The 19,104-nt window shown below is 42.1% G+C and overlaps 1 protein-coding gene across 3 annotated transcripts in view; it reads left to right on the plus strand.

Moving 5' to 3' along the window:
* Positions 1–19,104, plus strand: part of PC (pyruvate carboxylase) — a 405,325-nt gene that overhangs the window by 161,832 nt on the left and 224,389 nt on the right. For all 3 annotated transcript variants that reach the window (XM_044270882.1, XM_044270881.1, XM_044270880.1), the window contains exon 8: positions 18,844–18,962. In XM_044270882.1, the coding sequence (XP_044126817.1) occupies positions 18,844–18,962 (119 nt within the window). The remainder of the gene's footprint in view (positions 1–18,843; positions 18,963–19,104) is intronic.

The following is a 19,104-nucleotide window of genomic DNA, read 5'->3' on the forward strand; positions in this document are numbered from 1 at the left end:
AACAGGTACGGACCCGTTCATTCTCTATGGGGCAGGATCTTCTGGTCCGCGGCTCCGGAAAAAAAATAGAACATGTCCTATTCTTGTCCGCAATTGCGGACAATAGACAGTTCTATAGGGTTGCTGGCTGGGTGTATTGCGGATCCGCAATACATTATGGACGTGTGAGGGACCCCAAAGGGACATTACCATAAAAAAAGAATATTTACAGCTCCTGTATGAATATTTATGTAATTGTTTTTGCAAAAATAGCAAGTGGATGGTTCTCTGTATTACATTTTTTTGAAGTCTATTCTACTTTCTGTCCTTATACCTTTAATTAGTTATATTTGCTAGTTTTGTCTAGGGAGCAATCATCAGATGAAATAAAATGGCTGCCATTACTTCAGAACACTGAGCTAAAGAGCTGCCGCAGCCTCTCTGCTCTACTTGTCAGGGGTTATGATCCTGAATACAGCTGATAAGATCTTCAGCTGAATCTCTATAGGAATGGATTTAAAGACACAGCAGAAGTACAGACAGGATGGACGGGCAGGGATGTGGCTAATAAGCAGCAGCACCACCTCTATGAAAACCGCGCGTAATCCTGATCATGTCCAGTTACCCTCATTGTTTTCCATAGGATAATCCTCTGGCCTGGCGCGTGATTACCACCCAGGTGCTTGTTAAAAAAACCCTCATAAGGCTCGGTTCACATTTCTATGAGAGGCTTTGGTTGTAGCCATGCTTTTTGACCCAAGTCAGTGCAGTCTGTAGGGGGCCTTTGGGGTTCGGCAAACGATGTGTACGGCAAAGCTCTATGGCTTACAAACAGGAGCCACAATGCAGATGTGAACTGTACTGTAACTGCACTGACTATACTATACCTGCGCCTCCTTCACACAACCAGCATGGATTGTTATCGCCAGGAGGTAAGTGAATGGGGCCAGTGCTGCAGTAATCATCTCCGTCCACGGCAGAGCTGTGTATTTCCAGCACCGAGGCCACTGTAGAACAGCTGATGGCCTATCTCAAGGAAAAGCCATCACTATAAACCCTCCGGAGTGCTCCTTTAATGTATGTTGCAAAACTGTTCTACTTTTTATTATCATTTATTGCTTTTCAAGCACTGACGGCCCGCTCTAGCATCTAACACTCCCCAGCAGTAGTTCCTTTTGTAGTCTTTGCAAAATGATCCTAACCCTCACCCCAAAGTTCCCGTTGCCTGCAAATACTTGCGTGCAGCATTCGTAGGGCCACATAATAGACCCAGGAGAACCAAGGTCGGCTTTTTTTCTCTAGCGGCTGATCTGTCACTGCAGTTATAGTTCCGTACCTAGCTAAACTGTTAATAATATTGGCGCTCCATCAGCATCTCAGCCCGTTGCTGTGGTGACGTCTCCGCGCTTTTGTGTCTTACAGAACTGTGCTACCTTATTGATTATATGTGACTAGAGTCTGTTTCTAAGGTTCACTCCTTTATGTCTTTTATTTCTGGAATTCCTAAACCACAATGGTATTGTTCTTCAATTCCTATCGGAACTAGGCTTCTCCGGCGTAAGCGGCCACAGGAGCCTTCCTTCTGCCGAGAAGGAAAAGAAATCCAGCTTCTGAATATCAAAGAAGTTCACCTTTCAGGAACACCTTCCTTCCCCCAATGTGTAGGGTCTGCAGAGAACCCATGTGTGACCAGGCTTACATGCATTCATGATGCAGTGCCATTTAGCCAAGTAATGTCAGCACAATATCGCCGTGGTGCAGTAGATCCATACGTCAGGTCTCCTGTTGATGTGACCATCTCTATTTCAGTATCATTTCTGTCCGTGTCCTGGAGCTAGGAGCTTGCTCAGTGCTCCTTATCTAAACAGCAATTAGCCATTTATAGGATGTGATTAACTATCTTCCCTCCCGTGTAGTCTGGCACAGGGGAAATTTCAAGCCAGTGTTCCGCTCCTGCTGATCGGAGACCTGCACCTGCTGCTTCCTGCCGCTTCTGCTGCCCGTCAGTATGTACGACAGGATTGCATTCACAGCCTGGTTTACATCCCCCTATATGTGTCTATTAGCAGAAGAGGATGCTATACAAGTGGGGGGCCCACTCCAGAATACAAGCCCACCCCCCATTTGCGTGCTTGGAAATGAAGCACCTTTGCTCTGAGAGTAAATGGTGGCGCAATGGGACCAGGTGTATATGATCGGGCTTGGTTCCCCGTTGTAAGCCATTCTGAATAAACCTGGTAGCAGGTCCTTTGTGTGCACATGGAAGTGACCCTTTAAAGGGAACCCGTCATCAACTGTATGCTGACCTCACTGAGGGCAGCATAGAATAGTGACAGAAATGCTGATTTCAGCGGTGTGTCTCTCATGAGCTAAAAGTAAGTGGTTGCCGAGAACCAGCATCATAATCATTGCAGTCCAGGCCTTGAAAAGAGTCAAATCTACCTGAGAAGAGTCCTGGTTATTATATTCTCCTGCTCTCCCGCCCATCTGCTGATGATTGTCAGTTCTCTCCTAGATAGAAAGAGAGAAAACTCGGTAGAAGCCGGTCAGTCATCAGCAGGTGGGCAGGAGAGCAGGAATTCATGAGTAACCAGGACTCTTCTCCGGTGGCCGGGACTCTCTTCCAGGCCCAGTCTGCAATGATTGTGATGTTGGTTCTCGGCAACCACTTTTAACATATAAATGACAGACCGCAGAAATCCTCTCACCTGTCTCTACTTTATGCTGCCGTTAGTATGGGCAGCATAACGTTGTTGACAGGTTCCCTTTAATAGTGCCGCCTTCTATTTCATTATATTCCCCTGCCTCCTGGTCACTGCGAGTTTACATTCTTTGTGCGAGGCGTACAACATAAAACCCCCGCCGGCTTATGTTTTTATTACTGCAGGTGTCACGCTTCCCGACAGCAGTTTTTATCAGGAAGATTTAGCTGCATAAGTTAGCAATAACCTGACTCCAAAGTGGATTTCTCTCATACGAAAACCACAAGGGCTGCGATTTAGTGCAGCGATAAGGCAAGCGCTGCATCCGCTGCTGACACAGCAAGAACCATGATGTGGCTATTAACGGGGCTTAATATATTGGTGGGGGTTCACGTTAAAGGTAAAGTCCTGACCTGATCTTACGTCTTGCAGTGATTTATGGGAGTCGTAATCTTACGTAAGGTGCAGTGACACAGAAGAGGGCTCGTACATCATAATCATTTGCCTGCTGATCGGCATATTAGATCCGATCAGCACCTTCCTGTGCGTTTTCTGGGTTTTTCTTCGCTGTTTCTTGGAGCCGAGCAGTGATCTTTCTATTTTTTAGTGTGTTCTGTGTTCTCTGTTTGGGCAGTATGCCATCTGCCTGAGGGGTGAACAGGAAGGCACACGGAGCGCATGTAAAGTACCATCTAGTCAGTGCCCTACTGCGGCCTTCATAATTCACTTACTGCTTGCTCCCCGTTGCTCAGGTCTGCAGCTTCCTAGCGAGGAACGAAAAGCCAAAATTTCCATATTTTAGAAAAGTGCTTATCCAGCAGGCCTCCCTTACCCGTGCAGCTGCCGCTCTGCATAAAGCTTAATAATATCAGGATCTGCTTAATTTTCCTAAAAGACCATTCACTGGTGGGTGGTAAACCTAATACCTGCTGCTACTTTGTGATTTTCCATCTTGTCTCATGTCAACGTTCACGGATCCCTCATGCCCATTATAGTCTATGGGTCAGTGAAAATACACGGACAAAACACAGATGCCATCCGTGTTTCATCCGTGTATCACAGGTCTTTGCTAGGAGATGCTCTGGAAATACATTTTTAGCAGACCAGCGTCCGTGGAATACAGATGACACATGGAGGGCAAAAAAACGGACATACGGACCAAACACGGATCCTTCACAGATGATGATGAATAAGGCGTCATGCACACAGACAAGTGACTAAGGCTTAAGATGCCCCAAATGTATTATTAGATGTGTAAGGGGTTATCGGAGAGTATAAAAAGCCCCCCCCCCCCCCCCCCATATGCCGGGCCCCTCAAATTGAATATACTTGCCTGGCTCCCCGCTGCCTGCGCCGTTCCTGGTCCCCACACCGCCGCTGCAGCTTCTCCCCGTGCGCGGATGAAAACATCTGGTGGGGACTGCGACAAGCCTCCCTAGCATCGCGGTTGATGCTAAGGAGACTCGTCCCCGTCACCTCCTGCCATTGGCTGCCCCCCCCCCGACACTAGTCTCCTGCACTTGGTGGAGGAGCCTTTCCCCTGGACTGTAATGAACAGCTCACTTTGGGACCGGGGACTTACAGCATCCCCTCCAATTCTCTTTATTTGACAGTTTTGTTTAGGCTTTTTTTTATTACTTTTTCTATTTGCCTTTTTGCATTTGACCAGCACATGCCATCATTTTCTCAGTTATGGTGCAGATGTGGCAGGTAGAGTAAGGGCTGTTTACTTCCATCCTGTATTTGTCCTTGAGGTAGACAGTCGGCTCCTTGTCAAGACACCTGTCATCTTATATTTGTTACGTTTTCCAGCTTCACGTCTGTCCTTTCACATAGTGATTATATGCGTAGAGAGATGTGTGTGGATATATTATGCATGCATTCGTTTCATTTTTGTGAATCCAGTTTGGAGCCACCTTGTAAGTGTTGCAATCCCACCACAGATGGTAGTGAGTGGCAGCATACTGCTGTTCTGTATCTACAGCTCGACCTCTAAGTGCTAATGAATTGGGCAGAACTCCTTTAAAGATATATTCAAGTTTTAATGATTACATTTCTTTATCTGGAGAATAAGATCTTGAACACTTTTTCTATTATATATGTTTAAAATTTTGCTTGCAGACGTTTATTATATCCATACAGTAGCCTTTCCCTAAAGGAAAAAGGTATGGCCTATTTTAGCCTTGTAAAATGCATCCATAGGTGACTTGGATATGACTTAACATGGCGTAAGTCATGTGAGATGTCATGTGACCCTCAGAAGTATCATTGGACTTGGCTGTCCAGGTATCTTAACCCCTTCTCTACATGTATGGCACTGGAGCAATAGGCAAACATGGCGCCCGCTCGCGCAGCGGGCGTCATGGCTGACAGGCTCTGCTGTTTCAAACAGCAGAGACCTGTGGCTAATTACCGCAACCAGCAATAATGCAGATTGCGGTAATTTAAAGGCTTTGGATGCAGTGATCAAGTGAGATCACTGCATCTAAATGCGCAAAAAACTGAAGCGCGTGCTTCTGCGAGCGTTACCAGCATCCCCTGCAGTCAATGGGGATGCCGGTAATTGATTTGATTTGAATGGACTCATCCTCGCAGAAGAGGTTGAGAACATTCAAAGTGCAATTCCTATTTTGGCCACCAGATAGCAGGCCAACATAAGAAATGACCAATTTTCAATAATAAGTGCAGTTTAAAAATACATGATTGTTCAAAATTAAAAAATAGATTTTGTAAGCTCATATTTGAGCTTCAAAATCATGACAAAAAAAACCTGTTAAATATATTTTTAAATAATTTTTTTTATATAAAAGTATAAAATACCCCCCCTTCCGTATAATAAAAATATAAATGTCTAAATAACAGAAAATATAAACATCCTAGGTATCACCGCAACCGAAAACGCCAGTACTATTAAAATATAACAATATTTTTCCAATACGGCGAATGGCGTAATGGAAAAAGGGTCAAAATGGCCAATTTGCCATTTTTTCCATTGCTTCTCTTACCCAAATTTTTTTATATAAAATATGATCAAAAGTGTCACACACTCTAAAATTGTATCAATAAAAACTACAGATTGTCCCGCAAAAAATGAGCCAAGACATAGCTCAGTTGATATAACAAAACAAGCTATGAGGGTCAGAATATGGTGATGTAAAAAAAAAGTTGAAATTTATTTTTACACTATTTAGACATAGAAAACCTATACAAATGGGGTGTAGTTGTAATTGTACTGTTCCAGAGAATGAAGGGCATGGATCATTTTTTGCCGCAAATGGAACGCCATGCGAACAAAACCCGTAAAACAGTGGAGAAATTGTGTTTATTTTCCAATTCCACCCATTATATTTTTTTTTATTTTTTTTTTACTGCTTCCCACTACATTGTATGCCATAAATAATGGTGGAATTAGAAAGTACAACTTGTCCCACAAAAAATTAGCCCTCATACAGCTATGTGACCGGAAATATTAAAAAGTTATTGCTCAAGAAAGATGCGGAAGAAAAATGAAAACGCAAAAACAAAAAGTCTCCGGTATCCTAAGGGTTAACAGGTGGATAGTAGGTCATTGAGCAGTAGATCATGTATGATATAAGCAGTATTACTACCTGCAGCACCACCTCATCATATCTGTCAGTGTCTGAGTAAAAGCAGATCTCTGTGTGTGCTTTGTTTGTTTTTTACACTAAACTTTATTAACAGGACATCATCCAGAGAAAGGCACCCATTTTACAACATCACCTAGAGACAGGCAACTATTTTGCAAATCACCTAGAGACCAGCAGCCATCTACTGAAAGACAGGCAGTCATCTTACTGTAATAACCACAATAAACATCATGATTCCATCCCTAGTCCTATTTACTTATGACACGAGGGGCCGCAAAATATCCGGAAGCACACCATGTGCTGTCTGCATCCGTTACAATCCGCGGCCCCGCAAAAAACATGGAGTATGTCCTATTGTTGTCCGCCAAACACTTACAGTCGTGTGACTGCACCCTAACACTGATGCTTACTGATTGTTAGGGATTATATGAAGTGTCACATGACTGACATGTTTTAATTAGGCCATGGATACATTACACAGGACTGATATATGGACTATAAAATTCTACTGCACATATGGTCCAAAGTATGTGTTCGAAATGTTAAATACATGTATATTAGAAAATTGTATGATTTTTCTATTATAAAAACAATAAAACTTGAATACCCCTTTAAGTTCAGGATGATCCCTCTTCACTGGATTGCGTTTCATTTTGTTACGTTGCTCCAGCCGCTCATGGACAGCAGGTTTGTCATGTTTTTAGATCTCCCCTGTCCTTTTCTTTCTTCTCTGGGTTTGTAGGTTAAACCTCTGCAGTGGATTAATATTTAAAGCGGTTATCGCATAATTAATGTAAAAAATGAAAATCTGACATCTACTACACGACATCCTCTTTCTAACAAGGCTAGGACCATCTCTGTACCTCACCTGGATATTAATTACCCTGAATGTTCTGCTAGATTTATTCCAAGCTGGCAGTTTAGGGGGCATGCCTTCTCAGGGGGGCATGCCCTGTCTGTGGCAGCCAGAGGCAGTTGAAGGATGGAACTGAGCATGTGCTTCCATCTCTGTGAGCAGGACACAGATACTAGAAAAAGAGCAAACAGCAGGTGGCGCTATACAGATAGATTTTAGTGAATAAATCGGTAGCTATACTACATTTTTAATTACATTCAGTTACAAAAGTATTCAGACCCAGGTGCTGGTTTGAAAACTGTAGAATTCTATTCTCGGGACAACCCCTTTAAGGTGACGCTTGTCTGAAGCTGCATGCAACCAGTTGTGCACGGTGTAATGCACACTAATAAGGTCAGGCTTTTGCTTTATCTTAACTTTCTGCCTTTTTACAAGTGGCAATGAGACAACAGCTGCAGTCGGGTGCCTGTGCCGTCATCTCTGCAGTAATACTAGCTCAGTTTGACTTGCCATATGCTGCTTTTCACCTGATCTCTTGGTTTTACAATTTTACTGGCCTAAAAATATTGTCTGTTCGGTGAGGAGAAAGGTTGGCTGGCAATGCATTCTGGAAATGTTTCTACATATTACGGAGGAGCCTTGTCAGCTTTAGCAGCACCTGAACGCTGTGTCACACTCGCGCAAGCTATTCCAAAGAACACTCTAAGGGCTCATGCACACGACAGTATTTTGCGTTCAGTATACTGGCCGTTTTTCAGTGTGCATTCCATTTCAGTATTTCCGTACCGTGAAAAGATAGAAAATGTCCTATTCTTGTCCGCAAATCACGGTGCTTGGCTCCATTCAAGTCAATGGGTCCGCAAATAAAACGGAAGACATACGGAAATGTATCCATCCGTATGTCTTTTTGCTGAACCATCTATTGAAAATGTTACGCCCAGCCCAATTCTATGTAATTACTGCATACTGTATATGGCATACGGAAAAACGGAAACAAAAAACGGATCCGTAAAAAACAGACTGCAAAATACTGAAAAAGCCATACTGTCGTGTGCATGAGCCCTAAGGCTAGCATCACACCAGTTCTTTTTTGTTTGTTTTTGATGCAGTTTTTTTTTAGCAGAAATGGGTTGGAAGGAAATGAGAAATATAAAAAAAGGACTTCTTCTATCTGCTGGATCCACTTCTGGCTTTGTCCCCAAATCTGCCACAAAACGCTGTGTGTGACACCATCCTGAGGGTGGCAGTAATGTCATTGCTCCTGTACACAGTCTGTGCAACTTCTGAAACCATCTATTTGTCAGTTACAGACCACTAATGCATAGGTTGTAAATTATGTACGTTAAAGGAGTTTTCGGAGATTAAAAAAGAAAAAAATGTTTGGCAAAGAGCAGAAAGTTTATAGAATAATAAAAAAAAAACAATGTTCACCTATTCAGCTCCCTGTGGGTTCAGCGTTGCCCTTCTGGTGATCCCTGCTGGTCTTCTCTGATGATGGCATCTACATGGCTCCTGCCGGCAATCACTAGTCTCAGTGGTTATGTTCCATGCATGCTATATGATTACCTCTGAAGTGCTGCAGTAAAGCTTTACAGGGGTCTTCCCCTCCTAAACATATATGGCATTTCCACTAGCTGATATTTGTAGGTGTTATATTCTGTGCTGATTCATTTTATAATGCGTCTTTAAGTGGGTTGGCTCCATGTAGAGACCTCGGAGAAAACTGATTCAACTCGGGTGCAAAACCATCAGTTTTTTCCTGAACAGATCTTTACACAATCCAGAGGACTTAAAGGCTATGTACACCTTCCGATGCAAATATTTTTTGCGATTGCATTTTAATCATTTTGGGCTAAAAATAAATTTTTCAATTGGTCTTTATTAAACATATTGAGCCATTCTGTCACAAAGGCTTAACTGTTTTTCTAGCGGTGTGAATCTTACTTTTTACTTTCCCTTTCTGCTGGTCATCTAATAACCCTTATCTCTAATTTAGGCCTCTTGCACACGAACGTGTGCTGTGGACGGCAATTTGCGGTCCGCAATGCATGGGCACTGCATGCGGATCGCGGACCAGTTCACTTGAATGGGGCGCGCGAACCGTCCGTTCTGCAAAAAGATAGGACAAGTTCTATCATTTTGCGGAACAGAAGCACGGAAGGGAACCCCATGAAAGCACTTCGTAGTGCTTCCCGTTCCGTGGTTCCGTTCCGCACCGCATCTCCGGATTTGCGGAACCATTCAAGTGATGCGGAGTGCACGCGGCCAGTGTCCTGTGTATTGCGGACCCGCCGTGTGCGGGCAATATGGCCTCTGGGGACACATGTCGTGTGCAAGAGGCCTTACTAAGAGGTCATAACCACTTATTTAAGCCACATACTTATCAGTAAAAACTGAGCTATAATGAGCATTTATAATGTCAGATTGCAGAGGTAAGGAGCCCGTAGGTTAGGCTACTTTCACACTGGCGTTTTGGCTTTCCGTTTGTCAGATCCGGTCAGGGCTCTCACAAGCGGTCCAAAACAGATCAGTTTTGCCCTAATGTATTCTGAATGGAAAAGGATCCGCTCAGAATGCATCAGTTTGCCTCTGATCAGTCTCCATTCGGCTCTGAAGGCGGACACCAAAACGCTGTCTGTAGCGTTTTGCTGTCCGCTTGACAAAACTGAGACAAACGTCCTGACACACAATGTAAGTCAATGGGGACTGATCCGTTTTCTCTGGCACAATAGAAATAGAAAACTGATCAGTCTCCCATTGACTTTCAATTGAGTTCATGACGGATCTGTCATGAACGTCTTACAGATAATGCAAACAGATCCGTTTATGACAGATGCATGCGGTTGTATTATTGTAATGGATTTGTTTTTGCAGATCCATGACTGATCCGTCCAAAACACAAGTGTGAAAGTAGCCTTAGCTGGTTCATGGAATTGAGAGAAAATTCAGATCCCTCTATTATAGCATCTCGGCCCTGTACAGAAAAAAGGGCTCCATATTTGTAAAGACCAATTTAAAAAATGAGTTTTAGCTCAAAATGAGTACAATGCAATAATAAAAAACTTTGCCCCCAAAGGTGTACATATCCTTTAAGGTGGATTTACACAGATTATTGGGAATAAAAGTTCCTGTGAACGCTTGTTCCTGACAATTCTTGTTTCTGGGTAGCAGATCATGCTGTCTAAACATTGATCTGCTGCCCAGAAACAAGGATTCTGTATGAGGACGCGCGATGGCAAAAGCCATAACATCATCCTCATACTGTGAAGGAGATCTCTGCATGTAATTGGAGCGATCTCCTTCACCGAATGAGCAGCCGACTGTCTGTTCCTTCCTGACAATCTGCTGTACATCGGAGCCTCTAAACCTGCCTTTAGGCTTCATTCACACATTCAGTGTTTGTTCAGTGATCTCCATCAGTGATGACATAGGGGCCACTTAATATGGTGGATTTGGTGATCTCTATAATGGGGACACCCCTTTGCTTGGTTTTCCTTCTCTGGAGGGATATCTGGCTTTCACTGTTTTGAAGACCCATAACTGGGGCTCCATGGTTATTTTGCATATCACAGTTTCCCAGGGAGTTTTGCACTTTGGATCGCTGTGTTGAGTCTCTTAAATGAGGCTCCACAGTGTTTTTTTTGTAGATGGTCTCCATCAGTGATGGTGAGCCAAAACAAGAAGTGGAGCCTCCACAGATATAAGGTGTAAGGGAAAGATCTGCACCTGTTATGTGTGCAATTGCGGACAGGAAAAGGCATTTTCTATGAGTGTGCCGAAGATGTGCCCAAAATGCAGAACACACATTGCCGGTTTCAGTGTTTTGCGGATCCGCAATTTGGGGATCTGCAAAACACCTACGAACATGTGAATAGACGTTGCTCCAAATTTAGAGACTCCTGCTTTTTAAAATGTACCTGTCATGCTGTTTTTTCTTTGTGTAATGTATAGGGACAGTGATACTGACCATTTTGTAATAAACTTTAATTACTGAAATTCTACATTTCTATTAAAAATTGCTCTAAAGTGGCCTGTTTTGAGCCTTAGCAACGCTCCTCTGCCTTCTGTTTACATAACAGTGGAGACTCGCTCAACACTGACTGTGTTATAACAGAAGGAGGACAGAGGAGCGTTGCTAAGGCTCAAAATGGGCCACTTTAGACCTATTTCCTAATTCTTTTAGTAATTAAAGTATATTCCAAAAATGGTCAGTATCACTGCCCCTATACGATACAAAAAAAAATAAAAATTACTGTTACACTCTAAGCACATGTTCTGGTACTCTATGCACCAGAAGAGCAAATTTAAATCTAAAATGGAAAGCCATGCCCGGGGGTAGATTTTCAGTATAATTTACACCAGTTTCTGTACAACTGGTGGGCTGTGAAAGGTGACGCCCCTCCTGCTAAAGCACTCCCACATTATTTAAAGGTCAGGAGTATAGCAAAATTTCTAAAATTCACAGTATGTTGTGCAACTTGCGCAAAAAGTTCCATCTTTTGTATGCCAGAAAACTGGAGTGTACAGTGATAAATTCCTTCATATGTGTTAAACGATAAAAGTGTGGTTACCTACAGCCACCACCAGGTGGAGCTTGTCTGCATTGTGTTTTAGTGAGTACAATGTATAAACAGTAAACCCTAAGTTCCCCCATGTGGTTTCTACCTCAACTTAGCCGCTAAGTGTGACTATACCCTAAAGGTAGCTGTACGCAAAGCGGATTTGTGCAGATTTTTGTGCAGAAAAAAATACTGCATAATATAATGCTAAAACAAGGATATATGGGGCGGCTCACCCTGATTTAGGATTTCTATGGTGCTCTAACTGCAATTGATGCACCCAGATCAAGAGGTAAAAGTTATAAAATGGAGAGATGTAGAAGGGCACTCAACACATGGAATCACATCGAAATATGTGATTTCGAATATATTGCGATTTATTGAACATAATCTAAAATAGACAAATGGAGTAGTAAAAACAGCAAAAGTAAAACACACAATAAAAAGCGTATCATATAGGCATAAAATGGCAATCAGACGAGCAATATAGACCAGTTAAAAAATAGAATAACGGGAGGAGGGAGTTCCAATTAAAATGTCCGGGACAAAAAACGCAGGTGAACGCTGCATTCAGATTAGGGTCCTAAATCTGCAATTGTGGGGACTTTCAATAGTTTCCTAATGTACAATCGTATAGTCTTAGGTCGTCTGTATTAAGACCATTTAGTGGTGTCCCACATAATCGAATGGTATTCAAATCGGCACAACAGCAATATTCGACAAATAAACAGTAGGAATCTTTACTTCGAAGCCTATTCGAGGCCTTCTGCTGGTAAACGCTGCAGCAGTGATCAAATTATCCGCTGTAGGGTATAGAGATTTTGTGTACGGCGTCCCACGTGTAGCGGACTTGACTTTCAGCGTCCCACGTGTCGTTGCCTTCTAACACGGATTCGATGATTAACCCAGGCACTGTGGTAATCAGGTCACGCTCATTCGATGGATCCTTTTCGGGTGCAGCAAGATTGAATGCTTGCCTCTTCCTCGATCCTATGGGCGTTCCTCTCCAAGTATTGTGTCTTTCGGGTAATTAAAGTCTGTGCTCTTTAATCTTTTCAATAAGCAAAGTCCAGTAAATGTGGATTATGATTATGTCCCCACTATGCAAGTCAATAGATTAAGCACCAAACGCGTTTCGGAGTGTTACTTTACTCCTTCATGTGTTACTGAAAAACTTTTCTGTGAGAAGTACTTCATTTTCTTAAAAAATTCAGGGGTGCCAACATTTACAGCCATGACTGTATATAGTGGTTTTCCCTATAAACTACAATGGAGTTGTTCGTATAAACAGAAAGTCTTCACAGAAATGCATAAAAACTCACAGATGCACGAAAACCAAGATACATAGTGTGGATTAATGTGTGGGTTTTTTATGCATTTTTTTGGTGCGGATTTTCTGAATACAAATCCACCTCTGCGTGCGGTGTCACTGCAACAAATGGCATTTATCATGTAGAGAAAGTTAATACATGGCACTTACTAATGTACTGTGATTGTCCATATTGCCTCCTTCGCTGGCTGGATTCATTTTCCCATGACATTATATACTACTCGTTTCCATGGTAATGACCACCCTGGTATCCAGTGGTGGTCGTGCTTGCACATTATAGGAAAAATGACCAGCCTATGTGCACTCCCACAGTTTGAGCCACCAGAGAGGCCAGCTCTTTTTCCTATAGTGTTCAAGCACGGCCACCACTGATGCAGGGTGGTCGTAACCATGGAAATTAACAGTGTATAATGCAATTAGAAAATGAATCTAGCCAGCAGAGGAAGCATTATGGACAATCACAATACATTAGTAAGTGCCTTGTATTAACTTTCTCTACATGATACATGCCACTTGCTGAAGTGACACAACCCCTTTAAGGCTATATCCTTAGGCTGGGTTTCCACTAGACTGCCCAAACTGAAGAAGCCATTGGAAACACAGCCTTATAGGGTAGTCATAAATGGCTGTTTTAGAGTTTGTCTTAACTTTTTTATATGCGTCCTCACAAAATCTGAATGTGAAAACCAAGCCTACAACCACTGACAACTTAAGTGAATAACAGTCATCTGGTGCCAATGGCTCCTGTCAAGTCGTGGGCTTTGTTTGCCCAGCGAGTAAATGGTCCATTCTTGAAGTATATGTTGGAAGCATTATAGAAGAAAACCACAGAAATAAGATAATAATGCACTTATTAAAGTAGATGCAAGCACTATATATGGACAAAGTCCTCACTCTGATAATATCTGAGACACTTAGTCAATATATTTTGATCAAAACACATCTAAGCCCGCCTACCGAACGCCAAGGTGGTCTCAGGTCAGGCGGGCCCTACGCTAAACCTACCTAAGCCGTTGGGCTTCTATGTTCAGGAGCGCAGACACCGCACATATGGTGTGCTGCTCCTAGTCACCTCCATGTCCATCAAGCAACCAATGGGAGGAGGAGCAAGCCCACCTATATGTACCACCTAATCAAGGCGCTCTATTGGATAGGGGAGGGGGGCAAAAGTGCAGAGGAATGCTACTCCCAAGATAATAGGTGCGCATTCACACTTGAAGGTGCCACTCCCTCAAGCAAAGACTACATAGACAAAAAAAATCCACAGAAAAAACTAAGATAAAACATCCAGCACGATATGATATACAAATGTGCGGATGTTCCATATTATTGAAGAAAACCACAGAAATAGGATAATAATGCACTTATTAAAGTAGATGCAAGCACTATATATGGACAAAGTCCTCACTCTGATATGATAATATCTGAGAATTGGAAGCATTATAAATGGACAAAGATACGCATGTGAGTGACTTTGGTAAGGGCCAAATGAGGGCTAGATAGCTAGGTCAGAGCCAGTTCAAAATGGCAGATCTTGTGGGGTGTACCCAGTATGCATTGTATAGTAAATACCAGAATGGTCCAAGGAAGGACAACTGTTAACTGGCAACAGAGCCATGGACACTGGATGCATATGTGGCTGTGAGGTCTAGATGGCTAGGTCAGAACCAGTTCAAAATGGCAGGTCCTGGAAGTTACCGACTAGTCAACACCTAAGAACATCCTATTGAGTTGGTTGTGTAGGGTTTAAATGAACCCAGACCAGCAATGTGTTGCACAACGTCCGCTTTTTTTTCACCAGTGCATGAAGAATTTCCTAACGGTAGCCATTGCTCCTGGTAGATCTGCATAGCATTTAAGCATATAAGGCACGTGGCACTCTCTGTATAAATCACATGCATCAGATCTTTCAGTGTTAGGGACCTTATTTACACCTTACAGGACCCCAGTCCGCCCCACATACACCTAAACAAAAAGAGTAGACAACAAAGCTGTATTAATGATGGTGTAGAGTCACTTCTTGCAGTAATGTACATAACATTTGCCCTGTTTTTTTATCCATATTACAATTAATTTATTCTAGCTTTCTGATTTAATACAGATACTATGGATCCTCTGCCAAAAAAAGTTTAACTTTTGCTACATTGTAGTTGTTAGTCTGGGCATGTTGCCAGATCTAGCAAGTACTATCATGTGACCTTTTCATTTTTTGGGTATGGATAGCTGAACTCAGACAACCGGCAACAGAAGTCATAAAGAGTCTGGCCTTCCGTGTGAGAAATAGATCATCAGCAATGAGCACTTTGTGTCCTCTATGGCTATTCATTACTTTCTGGGAAAAAAAAGTTATCTTCATCTCTGATTATAGGATAAGAATATTGTGGAAGGAAGGCCATTTTATCCTTTTGTGTAGGTTATTATTATTATTATTATTATTATTATTATTATTATTATTATTATTATTATTATTATTATTTCATAGTGATATTAGCTTCCTGGGGAAATATAGAGGGGTATAGATCCATAACACAAACAAACAATAAAAACAAGCAAGCACGATAAACCTTAACTTACAGGTGACAGACAGGTGCAGGAGGCAGGAGCCTGTCTACAAGGGCTCATGAAGGAAAGGGGAAAAGTACCTGAGGTAAGGATAGAAGCTGCTTACATAATCATGTAGTGGAGGTGGAGAATTGCCGGTTGTAAGCTTTTCTTGAAAGGTGGATTTCAGTTTGCTTTTGAAAGGTTTGGTTGAAGGTAGACTTTTTGATTATGTTGGGTTAGGTAGGTAGTTCCAGGGTGATGGGGATGCACAGGAGAAATTTTGGAGACAATGTTTAAAATGACCCTTCAGTTCAAGAAAAAAAAATGGAGCGAACAGAACATTTACATGGTGACCTCTTTTTGTTTTTTCAGCTGCAGATTCACCAATTCCTGGGCTCCTTCTGTGTCATCCAAGATGGCTGCACTGCTCCTTCAACTACCTGATGCATACTGTGTGTTTTGTTGTCCAAGACACTTCCTGCTGCTCTTGGATTGGCCAGAATAGCTGTGCTAGGCAATCCAAGAACAGGACTGAACAAGCAGGAAGTGTCTTGGACTTCCTAATGCACAGTATTCAGCAGGTAGCTTCAGAAGCGTTGCGGCCATCTTGGATGGCAGAAGAGGAGCCCAAGAACTGGCAGAAATGCAGGTGAAAAGGAGATCACCCCAGTTTGTGAAGTTTTTCATCAGGAGATTGATGTAGACATGTATGAAGAGGCAGGTTGTAGATGGCCTTGTGTGTCGAAGTCAGTATTTTGCTAATAATTTTCTCAACAATGAGTAGCCAGTGATAGGACTGGCATAGAGGAGAGGCGCTTTCTCCAGGCTCGGATGGTTGTGAAAGGGAAAATGTTGCAGTAATCTAGGCGGGACATGATGAGGACACATATAAGCATTTTGGTTGATTTGAGGGTTAAGATCGAGCAGATTTGAGAAGTACAATTTCACCACGCAACAAAAAAAATCTTTTCATCTGCTACTGGGCAAAAAACATTTTTCCTATACTAAATTGTGTGCGGATTACAAATCCGAAGTCAGAATTGTTGTAACACGTCACAAAATTTTGCTTTGCATAAGTATGAATTAAGCACTTGGAAAGCATTGAATAATTTTGAACAGAACGCGTTTTACTCCAACAATTACCTGATCTACATCAAAGTTTGCGTAGTAAACAGTGTATGAAAATGTAATGGAATAACAACATTTCAAAAAGTCCAGTTTTTCAGTTTAAAAGTCTTACTTGAGCAAGGCCCAGTACTGTTAAAAGTGCTTCAGGCATCTGCTTTTGCGTTTTGTGAACGGTCATATTTTCCCGTTGCAAAAACCAGCAGTAGTCCCCCATCATGTTTGGATTCCAACGGCCTTGATTTTTGTTCTCCAGTGTAGAATATCTTTGTGGAACCGCTCTCCGTCACTTACGTGTCCCAAATTAGGCGGTAAAAAGTCAAGATGAGAATGTAAGAAATGCACTTTCAATGACATTTGGCTGCCAAGTGGTTCACATGCTGTAAGCACGTTGTCTACTAATTCAGCATAATTTGCAGCTCGTCTGCACAAATGCATCCCAAGCTGCAAGACGCATTCGCTTTGTCAGATTCTTGCGCTGATGATAAGTAGTGTATTTGCCATATATGTAGCAGAAATTGTCTGGATTGTCAACACATTTGAGTTTATCCATCTTAGGTTTCAAAACTGATAGCACTATAACAGATCACTTTATCAAAGCCTGTCTAGCTTGCCTCATATACTTACTGCTGACATCAGCCTGAGTGCGTCCGAACAGGTCTGGACATGTCTATTGGAATATCTCCAATATAATGCATTAATATTATAACTGAATAGGCTTTGCATGTCTAACTTAACCTTTTAAGGACCTCCGTTGTACATGTACGGCTAAAGTCCGGTCCCCAAACATGGCGCCTGCTCACACGTGCGGTGGGCGCCATAGCCACCGTGTTTCTGCTATTTTAAATAGCAGAGACCCGCGGCACATGTATGCGATCAGCTATAAGGCTGATCGCATACATTTTCCCTTTCAGATGCCGTGTCTAATGTGACCACGGCATCTGCACAGTCCGGAAGCAGAAGTCGCTCACTTCCGCTCCGGTAACAGCGTTCCACGGCTGAGATCGGGGAACCTGTTGCATTGATCTAATATGCTGAAGCCTCGAGCAGGCTTCGGTGCTTATTAGATGACTATACCAATACAGGCAGCATTGTATTGGTATAGTGCAAATGAAGTGTTCAATGGTGTCTACGGTATATAGACATCAATAAACACAATAGGCAATCTAATGATTGCCAGTTATTGTCACCCAAAATAACAGTTCAAATCACACCCTTTCCCTTCAAATAAAAATACTTAATAAGAAAAAAAAAAAAAAACATGCGAAAATGCCCATACTACGACATACGGCAAATGGCGTAACAGGAAAAAAAAAAAAAAAACAATTTGCCATTTTTTTTGTCACTTCAACTACCCAATAATTTTTTTTTTTTGATAAAAAGTGATCACAAAGTAGCACACACTTCAAATTGGTATCACTGAAGAGAACAGATCGTCCCGCAAAAAATGAGCCCTCACACAGCCCCGTACACAAAACTACAAAAAAGTTATATAGGTTAGAACATGGTTATAAAAAAATTGTTTTATAACCATATAAAGGGTTAAAAAAAAAAATTCTGTATTAAAACACAAGAAAAATAATACAAGTGTGGTATCGTAACCGTACTGACCTGGAGAATGAAGATAACAGGTCAATTTTACCAAAAATTTTATCAGAATTTTTTATATATATATTTTTCCTATTCTACCCCATTTAGAATTTTTTTTCCTGCTTCCTACTACATGGTATGCAGCCGTAAATGGTGCCATTGTCCCGCCAAAAATAAGCCCTCATAAGGCTATGTGAATGGAAAAATAAAAAAGTTAGGACGGGGGAGTGAAAAACGAAATGGCAAAAATGGAAAATCCCAGGATCCTTAAGGGGTTAAAATGTAGACGACTCATATTTGGAATCAGCGCGCTCATTTTAGTATAAATCGCATGTTTTTCTCTCTGTAGTAAAATGATTGTTGCGCAGGGTATTGAGCTTTCCTTGTACATTTTACTACAAAGTCACATTGTGTGCGGTGAAATAATCTGTGGTCACATAAGAAATCCTTCCGACTGTCCTGGCATCAATGGTCTGTGACAATGGGCATACAACATTTCATACAGAAGGCTTTGCTTTTAATGTTTGATTCCCGTTTTCTTTGTCTGCAGGTTGGCTATGAAAATGCAGGTACCGTCGAGTTCCTTGTGGACAAACATGGCAGACATTACTTCATAGAGGTCAACTCTCGGCTGCAGGTGGAGCACACCGTGACCGAGGAGATAACAGAGTAAGTTCTAATATTCCTTAGCAGGTTGTTCATTTCTGTGGTAGATCTATGTGTGTGCGGTGGGGTCAGCAATGTGGCCTCTTGTCCTCTACATCTGGGCTCACAGCCTGCTTATTTCAAGGTGTTAAATGCCATGTCATTA

The sequence above is a fragment of the Bufo gargarizans genome, chromosome 10, assembly GCF_014858855.1.
Source record: "Bufo gargarizans isolate SCDJY-AF-19 chromosome 10, ASM1485885v1, whole genome shotgun sequence".
NCBI classification, from domain to species: Eukaryota; Metazoa; Chordata; class Amphibia; order Anura; family Bufonidae; genus Bufo; species Bufo gargarizans.